General features: G+C 40.1%; 1 protein-coding gene across 4 annotated transcripts in view; it reads right to left on the minus strand.

Annotated features, from left to right (window-relative positions):
- Pus10 (pseudouridine synthase 10) overlaps positions 1-17,261 on the minus strand; it is a 99,415-nt gene that overhangs the window by 21,984 nt on the left and 60,170 nt on the right. For all 4 annotated transcript variants that reach the window (XM_045147587.1, XM_004665522.2, XM_045147586.1 and 1 more), the window contains 6 exons: positions 11,008-11,072; positions 9,308-9,393; positions 7,436-7,561; positions 3,590-3,646; positions 2,619-2,695; positions 2,459-2,514 (listed from right to left, as the gene is read on the minus strand). In XM_045147587.1, the coding sequence (XP_045003522.1) occupies positions 2,459-2,514; positions 2,619-2,695; positions 3,590-3,646; positions 7,436-7,561; positions 9,308-9,393; positions 11,008-11,072 (467 nt within the window). The remainder of the gene's footprint in view (positions 1-2,458; positions 2,515-2,618; positions 2,696-3,589; positions 3,647-7,435; positions 7,562-9,307; positions 9,394-11,007; positions 11,073-17,261) is intronic.

A 17,261-nucleotide genomic window follows, 5' to 3' on the forward strand; every position in this document is an offset into this window, starting at 1 on the left:
AAAGAGAGACTAGTTGGAAAGAAGACAGGATTCAGTGGAGGTAGGACTGGGAAGAGATAAAAAGGGCAGGTGGTATAAGGGGATTGTGATCATGGTATATTGTCTGTATGTAAGGAAGTTGTCAATAAAAGTTTTATGTTCCCTATTCTGAATGTTTCACATAAACCAAAATCATAAGTATATACTATTTGGTGACTGTCTTCTGCATTTCATATGTTTTTAAGGTTCATCTATCTTGTAGTATGAATTGTGCTTTATTCCTGTCACCACCAAATGATACTCCACTGGATGTATACCAGAGTGCCCCCTTATCAGTGGTTTCACCTTCTGTAGTTTCAGCCTATGGTCAAACCAAAATTATTAAGTATAAAAATTCCAGTCAGGTATGGTGGCGCATGCCTTTGACTCCAGCACTTGGAAGGCAGAGGTAGGAGGATCACCATGAGTTCAAGGCCACCCTGATACTACATAGTGAATTCCAGATCAGCCTGGGCTAGAGCGAGACTCTACCTCAAAAAAACAAAATAAAAATAAAGAATATGGACTTGGAGGGATGGTTAAGTGGTTAAGGTATTTGCCTGTGAAGTCAAAAGACTTTGGTTCAATTCCCCAGGACCCACGTAAGACAGATACACAAGTTTGCACATGCATCTAGAGTTTGTTTGTAGTGGCCAAAGGCCCTAGAGCATCCATTCTCTTTATCTGCCTCTTTCTCTCTCTCAAATAAATAAAGTATAACAAAAATTTTTAAATTCTAGAAATAAGCAATTGATTTGGGGGGGGGGGGGTGTTGCTTGTGTGTGAAGGGTGGTGTGTGTACATGTATGTGCTCTTGTGGCACCCCATACACTTGCTTGTGTAGTCAGAGCTGAACACCAAGTGTCCCACTCCAGCACTGTTCCCCCAGTTCTTATTTGAGCTGGAGTCTCTTGCTGATCCCACAGCTTGCCACTTTTTCACATGCTCTGGTGAGTATCTGCTTCACTACTGGAGTTACGGATGCATGTGGACAAACCCAGCTATCTAAGAGGGTCCCGGGACTGAACTCAAGCAGTCTCCAGGGCTCCTCGGTCCTTCATGCTTGTGCTCTTAACCACTGAGCTATCTGTCCAAACCCAATTTATGTTTAATGTAACTTATTTTACAGTATATTGCTATAATTATTTTGTTCTTGTTAATCTCTTGTGCTTAATTTTTAAGTTAAACTTTATTATAGGTATTTTGTGTAAGAAAAAAATACTATAGATAGAAGTTAGAACTATCCTCCCTTTGAGGTATCCACTGGAGGGTCTTAGAACATGCCTTCCATGCACAATCAAGGATTACTGTATCACATTTTATTTCTCCATAAATAGGTAAGAGGTTCTTCTTCCTCCTCCTCCATTTTTACTTGAGACAGAGACTCACATAACCCAGGCTGGCTTCAAGCTCACTACTTAGCCGAGGATAGCCTTGCATCCTGATCCTCCTGCCTCCTCTCCCAGTTTGAAGGATTATGGGTATGTACAATCACTGGCAAAGTCTGCTTTATGAATGCTGATGTGAGCATTCATATATATATATATATTTGTGTTGATATAGATTTTCATTTTTTCCTGTTTATATAGCATCTAGAAGTAGAACTGCTAGAATATATAGTAACTCTGTTTTGGGTTTTTTTTTTTCAAAAACTGTCCAACTATTTTTCGAAGTGGCCATGGCAACCCTTCAACCCCACAGCAATGTACCCTGCAGTTTCTCTACATCCCTGTCGGCACGTGTCATTTTCTATTTTGATAACAGCCATCATGGTAGGTGCTAAGTGGACTCTCATTGTAGTTACAATTTGCACTGCCCTAAGACTAATGATTTTGAGCATTTTTCATATGTCCTTCTTGAAAAATGTCTACTTAATTACTCACCTATTTTTTGAAAAAAATTTTGTTCATTTTTATTTATTTGAGAGCAACAGACACAGAGAGAAAGAGGTACAGAGAGAGAGAGAGAGAACGGGCGCATCAGGGCCTCCAGCACTGCAAATGAACCCAGACGTGTGCACCCCCTTGTGCATCTGGCTAACGTGGGTCCTAGGGAATCGAGCCTCGAACCGGGGTCCTTAGGTTTCACAGGCCAGTGCTTAACCACTAAGCCATCTCTCCAGCCCTTGACAATTTTTTTAAAGAAAATTTATTTATTTATTAGCTTTCCAAGGTAGTGTCTTGCTCTAGTCTAGGCTGACGTGGAATTCACTGTGTACTCAGACTGGCCTTGAACTCACAGCTATCTTCCTACCTCTGCCATCTAAGTGCTGAGATTAAAGCCATGACCCACCACACCTGGTTCATTTCCCTATTTTTAAGTGGTTTGCTAGAGAAATTGTTCTTTATATACTCTACTCTGGATGCAATTCCCTTAACTCACATATGAACTGCAGTTAAAATGTCCCTTTTTGAATCAACTCCAGTTAGACCATTCTTACCTTGTAACAAGCTGCAAATCACGCACTTGGATTTTGTCGGATGACTCATTAATTTTCTGTAGTATTGAAAAAGAAAAAAAAAAAAAGAAAAACAAGTAGCAACTCTAGCTAGTTACACGTTGCATACACACAATAATCTCCATGTTATGGAGTGGTTTACCTGCTGAAGTTCCTTGATTTCTTGTGAAGTGAAGTGTACTCTGTGAGGATTCACCAACTCAACTGCAAAGGGCCGTCCTAGCAGCACATACCCATCATGAAACAGAAATGTGTGCATGGAGTTAGCACTTGGGTGAATGCCAGAGGGTTAGGAACTAAAAGTTTAGAGACTACTGCCTCTGGGAAAAGGGAGAATGTGTGAAAACAATAAGGTGCTTTTGGGAGAAGAGGAAGGGAGACTGCTAAGCCCCAGCACAGGCAATGTGTGAAAATAACTGCTTTCCCAAAGGTCCACACGTGATCCTGTGTTAATTACAAAATAAACTCAACAAGCACTAAGTAAGTTGGTTACACTAATGTTACAGTGTTACGTGCAGGGATGCCCAAGTTTATCAAGCTAAAATCCATTCTTCCAGTCTAATTTACTAGTGAAATGAAAAACATGTGATACCACAAGGAACTACAAACTCAAGGAGCTCAGATTTAATTCTCATCATCTTTCTAATAATTTAGTAAGATAAACTAAGAGAGAAATTAAGGCTATGAGGGTAAGAATTATTATGATTATTATTAACAATTTATTTTGTATGAATACATCATTTGCTGGTACCCTCTTTTCCTTTGTCCTTGCCCCCATTTTAAATGAGGATATACATTTTGAGAACTGGTACTTTAAAATATTCAATGAGACAATTAATACTTAAGATTTAGGGGAAAATAAGATACATTCTTCTTAATGCAAATGAAAGCTTATTAAAACTTACAGGTGTGCATAAGGATGCCTCTGTAGAAATATATCCTGTAAGATACTTATTGTAACTCACAAAGGTATCTCAACCACCCTCAAGTCCTCCCCATCTGAAGAAGCTGGGAGCCCTACCTGCTTTGGTTCTAAGCAACTATGGTAAGCCTGCTCTCTGGAAAGGGTGATAGTCACAAAGTTCTAAATAGTTGATGCTGATGCAATCTCACCATTTCCTAATGTTCTCACATCTACATCTTCTCTTCCAGAGGATGAGAAATTAAAACCTTTGGGGAACAGATCAAGAAAAAAAGATCAGTGACATAATAGCTCCAAGATACTTGTTTCTAACTTCTGGTAGAAACCCAATTTAAGATCATAGCAATCTACAGGAGGACCCCAAGGAATAGTGACCACCTAATCTGTGATCCCAATCTTGGCCAAAAATTATAATGATAATAACAAAAACTATTCCTCATATGCTAGGTGCTGGGGTAAAATTACACACACATTATTTAATCCTTATTATAACTTTGTAAAGCATTAAATAAAAACTCTAAGCTTTAAAAATTTGGATATTTTTTCTTGGGTTATACAATTAAATGGAAGAATTATATATTTCTGATGTCAACGCCAGATCTTAACTACCATTTCAAACACCATCCCATGGAAAGCCCAGTAGAACATTGCTAGAAGGAAAGCCCCACCTCCCTGGCCACCATCTTATGGTAAAAATTCTACCATCTCTTCTTCTTTCCTTAAATAAAGAAAAAAAAAATCACATTAAAACTAAAGCCAGCTGGGCATGGTGGCACATGCCTTTAATCCCAGCACTCAGGAGGCTGAACCGAGTTCAAGGCCATCCTGAGACTCCAAATGAGACCCTACCTCAAAAAACAAAAACAAAAACAAACAAACAAAAAACCCTAAAGCCTATGAAAGAAAGAGATGGAATGAAAAAGGTCTGCCTCTGAAAGGCAAATTAATTATATAATCAAACCTAAATTTGAACCAGTGTACAATCCAAAATAAATGAATCACAACAGACCAAAAGATGAAAATATTAGATTTAAGAAAAATGGTTTTGACCCCAAAACTATACAACAATGTTCTTAGATACAGACCAAAGATCTCATCACCATCCTAAATATCACCAGGTATAGATAGGCATTATTCTAAATGCTTATAGGGTAGTATTGCCATTTCCATTGCACTTAGGTAGGAGGAGGTCTTAATAGTCTAAGAAGTGAAGATCTACTAGTAGAGTCAGGTATGAACCAGCAGTCTAATTCTTCCCTCTCTGTTTTTTTCCTTTGGTTTTTCAAGGTAGGGTCTCACTCTAGCCCAGGCTGACCTGGAACTCACTATGGAGTCTCAGGGTGGCCTTGAACTCACGACGATCCTCCTACCTCTGCCTCCTGAGTGCTGGGATTAAAGGCATGTGCCACCACGCCCGGCATTCTCTTCTTTTTTTTTTTTTTTTGAGGCAAGTCCCAACAGACTGGCCATTTTATTTTTATTTATTTATTTATTTTTGTTGTTGTTTTGAAGTAGGGTCTTGCTCTAGCCAGGGCTAACCTGGAATAGTCACTATGTAGAATCCTAATACTCCATACTCTTTCATGTTTAAACTCCTTTCAAAATAATCTCCAGGGCTGGAAAGATGTCTTAGTAGTTAAGGGGTTTGCTTGTGAAGCTTAAGGACCCAGGTTCAATTCCCCAGTATCCACATAAGCCAGATGCACAAGGTGGTGCATGTGTCTGGATTTCATTTGCAGTGGCTAGAGGCCTTGACGTGCCATTCTCTCTATCTGCTTCTCCCTCCCTACCTCCCTTCCTCCCTCCCTCCCTCCCTCTCTTTCTCTCTCTCTCTCTGTCACTCACTCAAATAAAGAAAGAAAAAATTATGTATATGTAAAAACAACCTCCACGTGTGCTCTTAAGTTCCTTAATTGGTTAACTACTATTTGAACTTTTAATATATAACCTCAACAGTAAACAGATATACTTAGTGGTTAAGGCATTTCCCTGCAAAGTCAAAGGATCCCGGTTGAATTCTACAGGACCCATGTAAGCCAGATGCACAAAGAAGCACATACATCTGGAATTCGTTTGCTGTGGCTGGAGCCAATGTCCTGGCATACCCATTCTCTATCTCTTTCTCTCTCTTTCCCTCTTTCTCTCTCTCAAATAACTAAATTTTTAGAAAACTTTAAAAAAAGGCAAGCTCCCCTTCCAAATGTGTGAATCTTCGGTCAGTGTTGGTCCTGTAAGGTCACTTACAAAATTGTTTACCTGAGATTGTGTTTTTGTGACATCATCCAATTAAAGGACAACATTTTCCTTTTCAAAAGGGCAATGACAACCAATTACCTTAATGAAAGATTGGAAGGGGGGATTGGTTTCAGAGTCCTCAGGCAGCCCTCAAACTCTTGAGATGACAGGGACATCCTTAGGACCTAAGTAGTAAGAACTGAAGGTTTCTTGAATCCTCCTGGAAAGGGAGTAAGGTGTCTCCCAAAAGATTTGTACAAGATTTCCTTTTGCTTTGTTTCTATTTTGGTTCGGTGCTGTGGCTCAAACACAGAACCTTATGCATACTAAGGGCTCTACCACTGAGCTACATCCCAGCCTGAAAGAGTTTTTTGGTTTTGGTTTTTGGAGGCAGGTTTTCACTCTAGTTCAGGTGGCCCTGAACTCACAGTGATCCTTCTAATTCTGCCTCCCAAGTGCTGGAGTTAAAAGTATGTGCCACCATGCCCCATCTGAAAGAGACTTTTGTGCTGACCTTTATTTTTACTTCCCCACTACCTATATAAGTCCTATAAGATAAGCAGTTTGTAAACAACTCAGTAGATAACACTTCATAGCAATAGTTCAGTCATTACTACTTTTTTTTTTCTTTTTTGTTTTTTCAAGGTAGGGTGTCACTTTAGCCCAGGCTGACCTGGAAATCACTGTGTAGTCTCACGGTGGTCTTGAACTCACGGTGATCCACCTACCTCTGCCTCCCGAGTACTGGGATTAGAGGCATGCACCACCATGCCCCACTCAGAGTCATTACTTCTAAAGTTTGGGAAAACATTAGGCTGGTAGATTCCCTTCTCCATTCAGAAAACGACTCATCAAAACCTCTTTTTAAAGAAGGGGCAGTAGCACCTATGTGACAAACAAGTCTTACAAAAGATATGGTCTGAAGTGTTTCTCTTTTCTCTCGACAAGTCACCGAGCTGGAAGGGACATCTATAACTCATCTGTACTACCTGCCATCCTCAAAGCATGTTCCTCTTAATGCATTTTAGAGAGAAAGATAATTGTCTAGCTAGACCCACAAATAAAAGGTTTCTAAATATGCTAGGGAGCCCCCATTCCAGAGTGGCATCATTCACTATCTGCATTTTTTTTTTTTCCTGATGTGTAACATAACTTTTTGCAATCGAAATCTTAGTCTTTTTAAATTTATCTATTCCTGAGTGAAATCACAGGAACACTGCTTTTGACCTGAGAGGCCTGTTGAGGCAAGGAAAACAGTCTTCCCAGATCTGCCTCACCCCACAAACTCCGGAAATTACAACACAACATGCTGCCATAAAGTCTTTGTTAAACAGTTGATGTTTATCTATTTTCTTTAGGCCTAAACTACACCCCAGGATACTTTGCAGGTTCAGGCAGAAGTCAGGTATTTGTTAGTGATACTCCTGAATAAGTACTAGGTATGAAAGATGTCATAAACTCTTCATATCCCTGCCCCACCAAGAAGCTGAGGCTGATGCTGAAAAGGTAGAGCTTAAGTGCATGCATTTAAAGTAGTTTCTGTTGTTTTGAGTGTCCCAGGGGATGTAGTCATTCTGACAAAGGACAGACATTCTTGGAGAACTAGACTAAAACCCAGCCTAGGCCAGCAGAGCCCGGGCATAGCAGTGCCTGTTCATGGGAATCATACAGCCAAGGAGCCAGACTGGGGAATTACTACCAAAATATAGAAATCCTTCCTGCTCCCCTGTCCCCCCACCCCAAAAGAAACTACTCATGAATGACAATGTATTTTTCATTATATTAAACACTGTAGCACTTACTCTCAGCTTTGAATACTGTCAACAGATGATCTGAAATTAACTCTTCCACTGAAGATTCCAACTTTCTTTCTCCATCAATTATCCAAGGAGTTTGTGGCAGATTTCTGGAGTATTTATTATATCTCCCTGCCAAAGAAATATCAGGTAACTAGATGGAATAATGTGGTCAATGCAATAGGATAAAAAGTGAACCAACAACTATTTAATAAGTCCAATATCCTAGATGCTAGCCAGAACATAAGGAAGATAATTAAATTACAAGGTTTAAAGAAACAATAAAGTAGATGGCTAAAACATGACATGTATGATGCATCAGATGAATCAGAAATGAAGACTAAAAACCAGGCATGGTGGTGCATGCCTTTAATCCCAGCACTCAGAAGGCAAAGGTAGAAAGATCGCTGTGAGTTCGAGGCCACCCTGAGACTACATAGTGAATTCCAGGTCAGCCTGGGCTAGAGCAAGACTCTACCTCAAAAAAAAAAAGAAAAGAAAAGAAATTAAGACTAAATATATTTAATAATATGACTGACTGAAATAGCTATGTAATATTGTGAAACAAAGCAAGTATCCAAAACTGAGAAAAAATATTGCTTTTATGCATAACTAGTAATACTTTCCATATACTGGCCACTGGTGATGACATATACAAAGGATTCAAATATAAGAACGTTTTTAAAAATTATTTATCTATTTGCAAACAGAGAGAAAGAGAAAGAGAGGGAGAGAATTGGCACAGTAAGGCCTCTAGCCACTGCAAACAAACTCCAGGTGCAGGCACCACTGTGCACCTGACTTTATGTGAGTTCTGGGGAACTGAATGTGGGCAAGCTTCTTAACTGCTAAGCCATCTCTCCAGCCCAGAAAAGTTTATGTTATCCAAAAAAAAACCTCTTACAAACTGTGCCAAAGCAGGTAGCTGTCCCCGGCCCAGGGCAGTCAAGGCTAAAGAGCAATTTCATTTCAGCTATTACTATGAAACAACTATAACTTTAGACACAAAAGCCATCTGTTATATTATCACCTAAGAAAGTCAACAGAACAATTTTTTTTTTCAGCTGAAAGCCAAGTATTTAGTCATTTGAGAGATGAATTTTTGTTGTTTTTTTTTTTTTTTTCAGGTTTGCTTTCCATGTTAGCAAACATCCTCTGCATTTCTTAGTCTTTCTTGTCATCAGTTTTTGGTTCCTATATCTGCCCATATTTCTACTTGGCCATGTCTGATGCAAACTACTAAAATCTGGGAGGTAGCACTGCTATTTGGCATGGCGTTTTGAGTAATAAACCTCCTGAGGACCTTTAAGAAAGTCCACAGAGGGCTGGAGAGATGGCTTAGCGGTTAAGCGCATGCCTGTGAAGCCTAAGGACCCCGGTTCAAGGCTCGGTTCCCCAGGTCCCACGTTAGCCAGATGCACAAGGGGGCGCACGCATCTGGAGTTCGTTTGCAGAGGCTGGAAGCCCTGCGTGCCCATTCTCTCTCTCTCCCTCTATCTGTCTTTCTCTCTGTGTCTGTCGCTCTCAAATAAACAAAATAAAAAATTAAAAAAAAAAAAAAGAAAGCCCACAGAGTCTGAACTCAGCAGGCCTATCATCTTTACCAAGAACCTTGTAGCAATGATGTGAACAAAGTAGAACAGGAGTTAACTGAGTGGTTTGGAAAGGACGACAGGTGCCAGGGATGGTGGTGCACACCTTTGATCCTGGCACTTGGGAGGCCGAGGTAGTAGGATCACAGTGAGTTCAAGACCAGTGTGGGATACAGAGTGAGTTCCAGTTCAGCCTGGGCTACAGTGAGACCCTGCCTCCAAAAAAGTAAGAAAGAGGAGAAAAAGGACACGTTACTTTATGCATACTCTAGACTCAGTATTTTACCAGCGACAAAAACAGCACCATGAGCACATTCAATTTCAAGCACAGTGCAAACAGTCTTTGGTGAGTTTGGAAGACAAGGAAATTGCCTGCAAAACAAAATAATTCTTTTGAGAAATACATCACAAAACTGAGATCAATCAGTATTGTCTGAAATATACCCAGAACTTGAGCTACAAGGACTACACCTCTCCTAACCCTTAGTTTCAAAATCAAAAGGGTGTTTCAAGCTTCTAGAGTATGGCTTTTTAATTTTATTTTTTCTATGACAGTGTATCACTTTGTAGCCTAAGCTGGCCTAGAACTCAGAGTAATCTACTTGGCCTTAGCTTCTTAAGTACTGGAATTACAGATGTGCAACACCACACCAGACTTTGGAATGACTTTTAACACATGACAATGGCACTAAGTAAACCAGGGATGTGATGTTCCCCTTCACAGTCAGGTATCATCTTATCAGCTGATAATATCTAACAGGCTTCAGATTTGGGGGGAAAGGGCACTCTACATAAAGAAGTAAAAGCCTCTCCAGGCTCCTCAACCATCTTGCTCTCCCTGGTCACTTGCTGACTGCTGACATGATCCTTAGCTATATGGTTAGGCTGGTGTGCAGTGAGTAATTGGTTCCACCTGTGGGGAAGGTGCTCCACCATTTTCCCCTTTTCTTCCATCTCATTCCAGTTCTGAGCTTGGCAACTAAACCACTAAGCCAGAAAAAGTAGGAAGTGGCTGACACTATTTTCCCTCAAGCCAACTAAGAACAAACAGGAAAACTTCATCCTTGGGCCAGGCATGGTGGCACATGCCTTTAATCACAGTGCTTGGGAGCCATGGTAGGAGGACTGCTGAGTTCAAGGCCAGCCTGAAACTACATAGTGAATTACAGGTCAGCCTAGGCAAAACCTTACCTCAAATGACAAAATTAAAAAAATAAAAGAAAGAAAGACTTCATCCTCTGCCCATCATTTAGGAATGGTCAATGCCACAAAGCAGAGACAATCATAATGTCATTGCTTGAAATTTTTTCTAGAATCTTTTGAAAAGATAACTACAATATATTTAGTAAGATAAATGCACTGAGAATTAAAGTGTATGGTTGACTATATTCCTTTACATTTAAACGATTTATAGTTTAGAAGAGGGCACTGATGTCAAAGGAGGAAGGTGACTTGCCTAAAATTTCAAGTGCAGGATAGAATGGACCTAGAGCAGGTTCCCTTATTCCGCAGCCAGTGCTATTTCCATTACAAGGAAGGATATTCATGATCCTTCTCACCCTTGTCTGCAGATGAGCCATCCTAGGAAATACCAGGCTTACAGATGTAACAAGAAGAGCACTGAGCCCAGGGTCCATTCTACTACCCAGCTGAAAACTTAGGCCAGGCAACTTCTTCTTTGGACATCAGTATCTTTTTCTAAAATATAATGTTTGTTCTTGTTGAAGTTTTTGTGTGTTTCATGTATGCTAGGCAAGCACTCTAACACTGAGCCACATACTAGCCCCCTCTTCTATGATATTAAGAAGTTGAACTTGGCTTATAATTTCAATAATAATTTACTGTCATGCCAGGCACTGAACTAAGGATCTAGAGATATAAAGAGGAGTAAGATGCAATCCTGATTCCTGAAATACATCTAGTCTTTTATCTCTAATATCCCCTTCATTCTAAAATTCCATGAAGCTTACTTATTCCCATACTTACTTGAGGAAATCCTCTTCTTTTATCTTATTCAAAGCTTTCATAACTGCCATTCTAGTGAATACAGACTATATAGGGTAAAATGAAAAGAAAAGACATTTTATCACCTAGAAAGAAGTGAGACACAGAATATGGTTGGAGAAATTATACATTTTACATATTTGAAAGCAAGAACTACTTAATAATTTTTTTGGAGGGGAGGTTAAGGTACGGTCTCACTCTAGCCTAGGCTGACCTGGAATTTACCATGTAGTCTCAGGGTGGCCTCGAACTCACAGTGCTCCTCCTACCTCTGCCTCCCCAGTGCTGGGATTAAAGGTGTGTGCCACCACGCCCACTTAATAAATATTCTTAATGTCAGTCCTGCATCCGGTATATCTCTCTAGCCCTTTTCTTCAATGTTGTCTATGGTCATAACATTAGCAGAACAAGTCTCCTTTACTGCAATGTCCCTCTCCTCACAAAATATAAAATGATGACAGTGCAGGAAATATACTTTGATTTGTTATATTCACCTCAGACTTCAAAACAAATTTAGACTGATCCTTCTACTTTTTCTTCCTCATATCTCTTCAGCGGCCACAGTATATAATTTAAGAATTGACTGCAGGATAAGCATGTATACATTAGAGGCAACCAGTCTTCTCTGTGTCATTCGACAGCCACCAAACAAGCAAGCAAACCCCTTGTACTGAACAGAATGGTATCTACAACAGTGTCCCACTTCAGTTTCTTCAAATAAAAATCAAAACTTCAGCATGGTACTGGCACAAAAACAGACATGTAGATCAGTGGAACAGAATAGAGGACCCAGATGTAAGCCCAAGTAGCTATAGCCGCCTGATATTCGATAAAAATGCCAAAAATACTCATTGGAGAAGAGACAGCCTCTTCAGCAAATGAGGTTTTGAAAACTGGATATATATCTGCAGAAGGATGAAAATAGATTCTTCTCTCTTGCCATGCACAAGAATTAAGTCCAAATGGATTAAAGACCTTAACATCAGACCTGAAACTCTGAAACTGCTAGAGGAAAAAGTAGGGGAAACCCTTCAATATATTGGTCTTGGCAAAGACTTTCTGAATATAACCCCAATTGCTCAGGCAATAAAACCACAGATTAATCACTGGGACCTCATGAAATTACAAAGATTTTGCACTGCAAAAGACACAGTGAAAAAAGCAGAGGCAACCTACAGAATGGGAAAAAATCTTCGCCAGCTATATATCTGATAGAGGATTAATATCTAGGATATACAAAGAACTCAAAAATTACATAATAAGGAATCAAACAAGCCAATCAAAAAATGGGCTATGGAGCTAAATAGAGCATTCTCAAAGGAAGAAGTATGAATGACATATAAGCATCTAAAAAAATGTTCTACGTCACTAGTCATCAGAGAAATGCAGATTAAAACTACATTGAGATTCCATCTCACTCCTGTCAGATTGGCTACCATCATGAAAACAAATGATCATAAATGTTGGCGGGGATGTGGAAAAAAAGGAACCCTTCTGCACTGCTGGTGGGAATGCAATCTGGTCCAGCCATTGTGGAAAACAGTGTGGAGGTTCCTAAAACAGCTAGAGATTGATCTACCATATGACCCAGCTATAGCACTCCTAGGCATATATCCTAAGGACTCATGTCATTTCCTTAGAAGTACGTGCTCAACCATGTTTATTGCTGCTCAATTTATAATAACTGGGAAATGGAACCAGCCTAGATGTCCCTCAACTGATGAGTGGATAATGAAGATGTGGCACATTTATACAATGGAGTTCTACTCAGCGGTAAAGAAAAATGAAGTTATGAAATTTGCAGAAAAATGGATGGACCTGGAAAGGATTATACTAAGTGAGCTAACCCAGGCCCAGAAAGCCAAGCACCACATGTTCTCTCTCATATGTGGATCCTAGCTACAGATGATTGGGCTTCTGCGTAAGAATGAAAATACTTAGTAGCAGAGGCCAGTAAGTCAAAAAGGAGATATAAAGGGAAGGGAAAGGAAGGGAGGAGGATACTTAATAAGTTGATATTGTATATATGTAATTACAATGATAGTAATGGGGAGGTAATATGATGGAGACTGGAATTTCAAATGGGAAAGTGTGGGGGTTGGGAGGGAGGGAATTACCATGGGATATATTTTATAATCATGGAAAATGTTAATAAAAATTAAAAAAAAAATAAATAAATAAAAATCAAAACTTTCAGGCTGGAGAGATGGCTCGGTGGGTAAGAGCCCTTGCTGTGCAAGCATGTGGACCAAAGTGCAAGTCCCAGTACCTATGTAAAAGGCAGGTGTGTGTCCACATGTATGCAACCCCAGTGCTGAGGAAAGCAGACAGGACAACTGCCGGAGCTCCCTGGTTAGCCAGGCCTGCTGAAAACCAGGGAGCTCCAGGCTCAGTAAGAGACTCTGTCTCCAGATTATCAGGAAGAAGAATCTACACATACACACATGTGCACACACCACACACACATACACACCACATATACCATACATGCACATGCCCAGAAAACAGGAAATCCAAGCTCATGGTATAATTCTAGAATCAATTAATACATATCTATCTCTATATGTTTATACATGCATATACATATATTGCTTTCTATGAAAATCACAATTATTTCTTCTATTATGAAGAATACAAAATATGCATGTTAACAGTTCATCATCATGAGTCAAAGAAATGATTATCTAAACCATATTCTACCTTAGGGAGTTATACAAGGTACCATTTGGTCAGAGCTAAAACTTCAGTGCTGTTTGATAAAACATGAAATCTTAGACCTAAAAGTAGGACAGCCATTCAAGCTATCCACAACCGCGAGGTAAGAAAACTTGGGGCTGGAAAAATGGCTTAGCGGTTAAGCTATTGCCTATGAAGCCTAAGGATCCTGGTTTGAGGCTCGATTCCCCAGTAAGCCAGATGCACAAAGTGACACATGCATCTGGAGTTCATTTGCAATGTCTGGAAGTCCTGGTGCGCCCATTTGCTCTCTCCCTCTCTCTTTCTTTCTTCTTTCTTTCTTTCTTTCTTTCTTTTTTCTCTCTCTCAAGTAAAGAAAGGAAGAAAGGAAGAAAGGAAGAAAGGAAGAAAGGAAGAAAGGAAGAAAGGAAGAAAGGAAGAAAGGAAGAAAGGAAGAAAGGAAGAAAGGAAGAAAGGAAGAAAGAAAGAAAGAAAGAAAGAAAGAAAGAAAGAAAGAAAGAAAGAGAAGCCAGCCAGGCACGGTGGTGCACACCTTTAATCCCAGCACTCAGGAAGCAGAGGTAGGAGGATCACTGTGAGTTCCAGGCCATCCTGAGATTACATAGTGAATTCTAGGTCATCCTGGGCTACAGTAAGACCCTACCTCAAAAAAGAAAAGAAAAGAAATAAAATGAAATCATGATGTAAGAAAACTTATTTCACCTGTTTGATTTGTTTGTAACTATTATCTACAGATAAGATTCTAGCTAATGATTCTAATATCTTCCAATAATCTTTTTTCAAAATATTCTTTTCTTTCTTGCTTTTTTGAGACAAGCCCAACAGAATGCTTTTTTTTTTTTTAATGCAAGAATGTGAGAGAGAAACAAAGAGAGAGAATTGTAGCACCAGGGCCTCCAGCCACTGAAATGGAACTCCAGATGCATGCGCCCCTTGTGCACATGTGCAACCTTGCATATTTGTGTCTCTGTTCATCTGGCTAACCTAGAGAGTCCTTAGGCTTTGCATGCAAGTGCCTTAACCACTAAGCCATCTCTCCAGCCCTCAAAATATTTTTTATTTCTTTGCAAGGAGAGAGAGAGAGAGAGAGAAGAGAAACAAAGAGAATGGGTGTGCCAAGGCCTCTAGCCACTGCAAATGAACTTCAGATGCATGTGCCACTTTGTGTATCTAGCTTTATGTGGGTACTGGGGAATCAAACTTAGGTTGTTAGCCTTTGTAGATAAGAGCCTTAACTACTAAGCCATCTTCCCAGCCCCACAAAGTCTCTCTTTTTTTCTCTCTCTCTTTTTTTTTTCTCTCTCTCTGTACAAGTTAGTATGTGTGTGAGCTTTTATGTGGGTGCTGAAGATCCAAACTAAGGTCTTCTTCATGCTTGCAAGACAAGTACTTTCAAGTACTTTACCTACTGAGCCATCTCCCCAGCAAGAAAACTACATTTGAAGTTCTACAGTGGCATTTAAAATGCTTTGAAAAAATGTCCATATCCTATTATCTGGTGCTGGCACTTGTATATTTCCTCAAATATATGAAAAAATAAAATGAAGCCAGGTGTGGTAGAGCATGCCTTTAATCTCAGTACTTGGGAGGTTGAAGTGGAAGGATCACTGTGAGTTTGAGGCTAGCCTGGGACTACAGGGTAGGTTCCAGGTCAGCCTGGGCTACCGTAAGAGCCTGCCTCAAAAAAAAAAAATTTTTTTTTAACATAAAATGTGGGCTGGAGAGATGGCTTAGTGGTTTAGGCACTTGCCTGCAAAGCCCAAGGACCCAGGTTCATTTACAGTGGCCAGAGGGCCTGGCATGCCCATTCTGTCTCTCTCTGTCTCTTCCTCTTCTCTCTCTCTCTCTCTCTCTCTCAAATAAATAAATAAAAATTTAAATAAAAAGAGTGAGTGTGATGACACTTGTCTTTAATCTCATCTCCTAGCACTTAGGAGATGGAGATAGGAAAATCTCCACAAGTTTGAGGCCAGCCTAGGCTACAGTGTGAGTTCCAGGTCAGCCTGAGCAGTAGAACCCTATATATCTCAAAATAACACATACAGCCAGGTGTGATGGCACACACCTTTAACCCCAGCACTCTGGAGGCAGAGGTAGGAGGACACTGTGAGTACAAAGCCACCCTGAGACAACATAGTAAATTCCAGACCAGCCTGGGCTAGAGTGAGACCCTACCTCGAAAACCAAAATAAATAAATAAATACAAACAAAAAACCCTCAAAACTAAATAAAACAAGCCAGGTGTGGTATCTCATTCCTGTAATCCTAGCACTCAAGATGCAGAGCCAGAAGGATTGCCACAAGTTCCACACCAGCCCAGTCTACAGAGTGAGACCCTGTCTCAAAAAATAATTAAAAAATAAAAATAAAATATAACAAAACAATTATTTCTGAAAAATTTACAACAGATAAAAGCTTGGGGACCAGAGAGATGGCTCAGTGGTTAAGGCGCTTGCCTGCAAAATCTAAGGACCTAGGTTCAATTCCCCAGTACCCACGTAAAGCCAGATGACTTTATGCAAAAGGTGATACATCTGGAGTTTCTTTGCAACAGCTAGAGGCCCTGGTGCACCAAACCACTTTCTCTCTCCCTGTTTAGCATGTATGTTCTCTCTCTTTGCAAATAAATGACTTTTTTTTTTAAATTTGGAATACTGCTGACACTTACCATGTATCTTTCCAGGGGAATAAACTAAAAGTTGAGTTTCCCCAAACAGCTAATAGTAACATTATTGAAATACTAGTTCTGAGTTTAATAAACCTGTGGGACAACTCAGCCAGACAACTGACAGAAATACAAGGACATTTATATGCCATGACTTCCTAGCTAGTGGTGAAAACGCCAAGAGCTTAAAAAAGAAAAACACAAGGCTATGGTTTTGGGTGGAGAGATGGTTTAGTGGTTAAGGTGCTGCTTGCAAAGCCAAAGGACCCAGGTTTGATGTCCCAGGACCCACGTAAGCCAGATGCACAAGGTGGCACATGTGCCTAGAATTCGTGTGCAATGGCTGGATGCCCTGGCGTTCCCATTCTCTTTCTTTCTCCCTCTCGCTGCCTCTTTTTCTCTCTCAAATAAATAAAATTAAAACATTTTAAAACAAAAGAAAAAGAAAAACACAAGGAGCTGGAGAGATTGCTCAGCAGTTAAGGCGCTTACCTGCAAAGCCTAGCAACCTGGGATTGATTCTTCAGTACCCATGTAAAGCCAGATGCACAAAGTAGCACATGCACCTGGAGTTCATTTTTGGTGGCTAGATGCCCTGGTGCACTCATTCTCTATGCCTAATAAAGGTTGTCTAATATTTAAAAAAAAAAAAAAGAAAGAAAGAAAGTGGGCACACACTCCTGCTGCTATTGTCCATCTGATATTGGCCAGGAGGTGATGTCCACCCTCTGCTAATGCCATGGAGCCTTCCCTTGAGACTCACATGGTCCATGGGCCAGAAGCCTCTGCACCCCTGGGAACTCAAAAGAAATGCAGAATCTTAGCCTGAGCCTGGATTTACCCTGTGAGGACCTACATGAAACAAGATTCATAG

The sequence above is a fragment of the Jaculus jaculus genome, chromosome 4 (genome assembly GCF_020740685.1).
Source record: "Jaculus jaculus isolate mJacJac1 chromosome 4, mJacJac1.mat.Y.cur, whole genome shotgun sequence".
In the NCBI taxonomy this organism is placed as follows: domain Eukaryota; kingdom Metazoa; phylum Chordata; class Mammalia; order Rodentia; family Dipodidae; genus Jaculus; species Jaculus jaculus.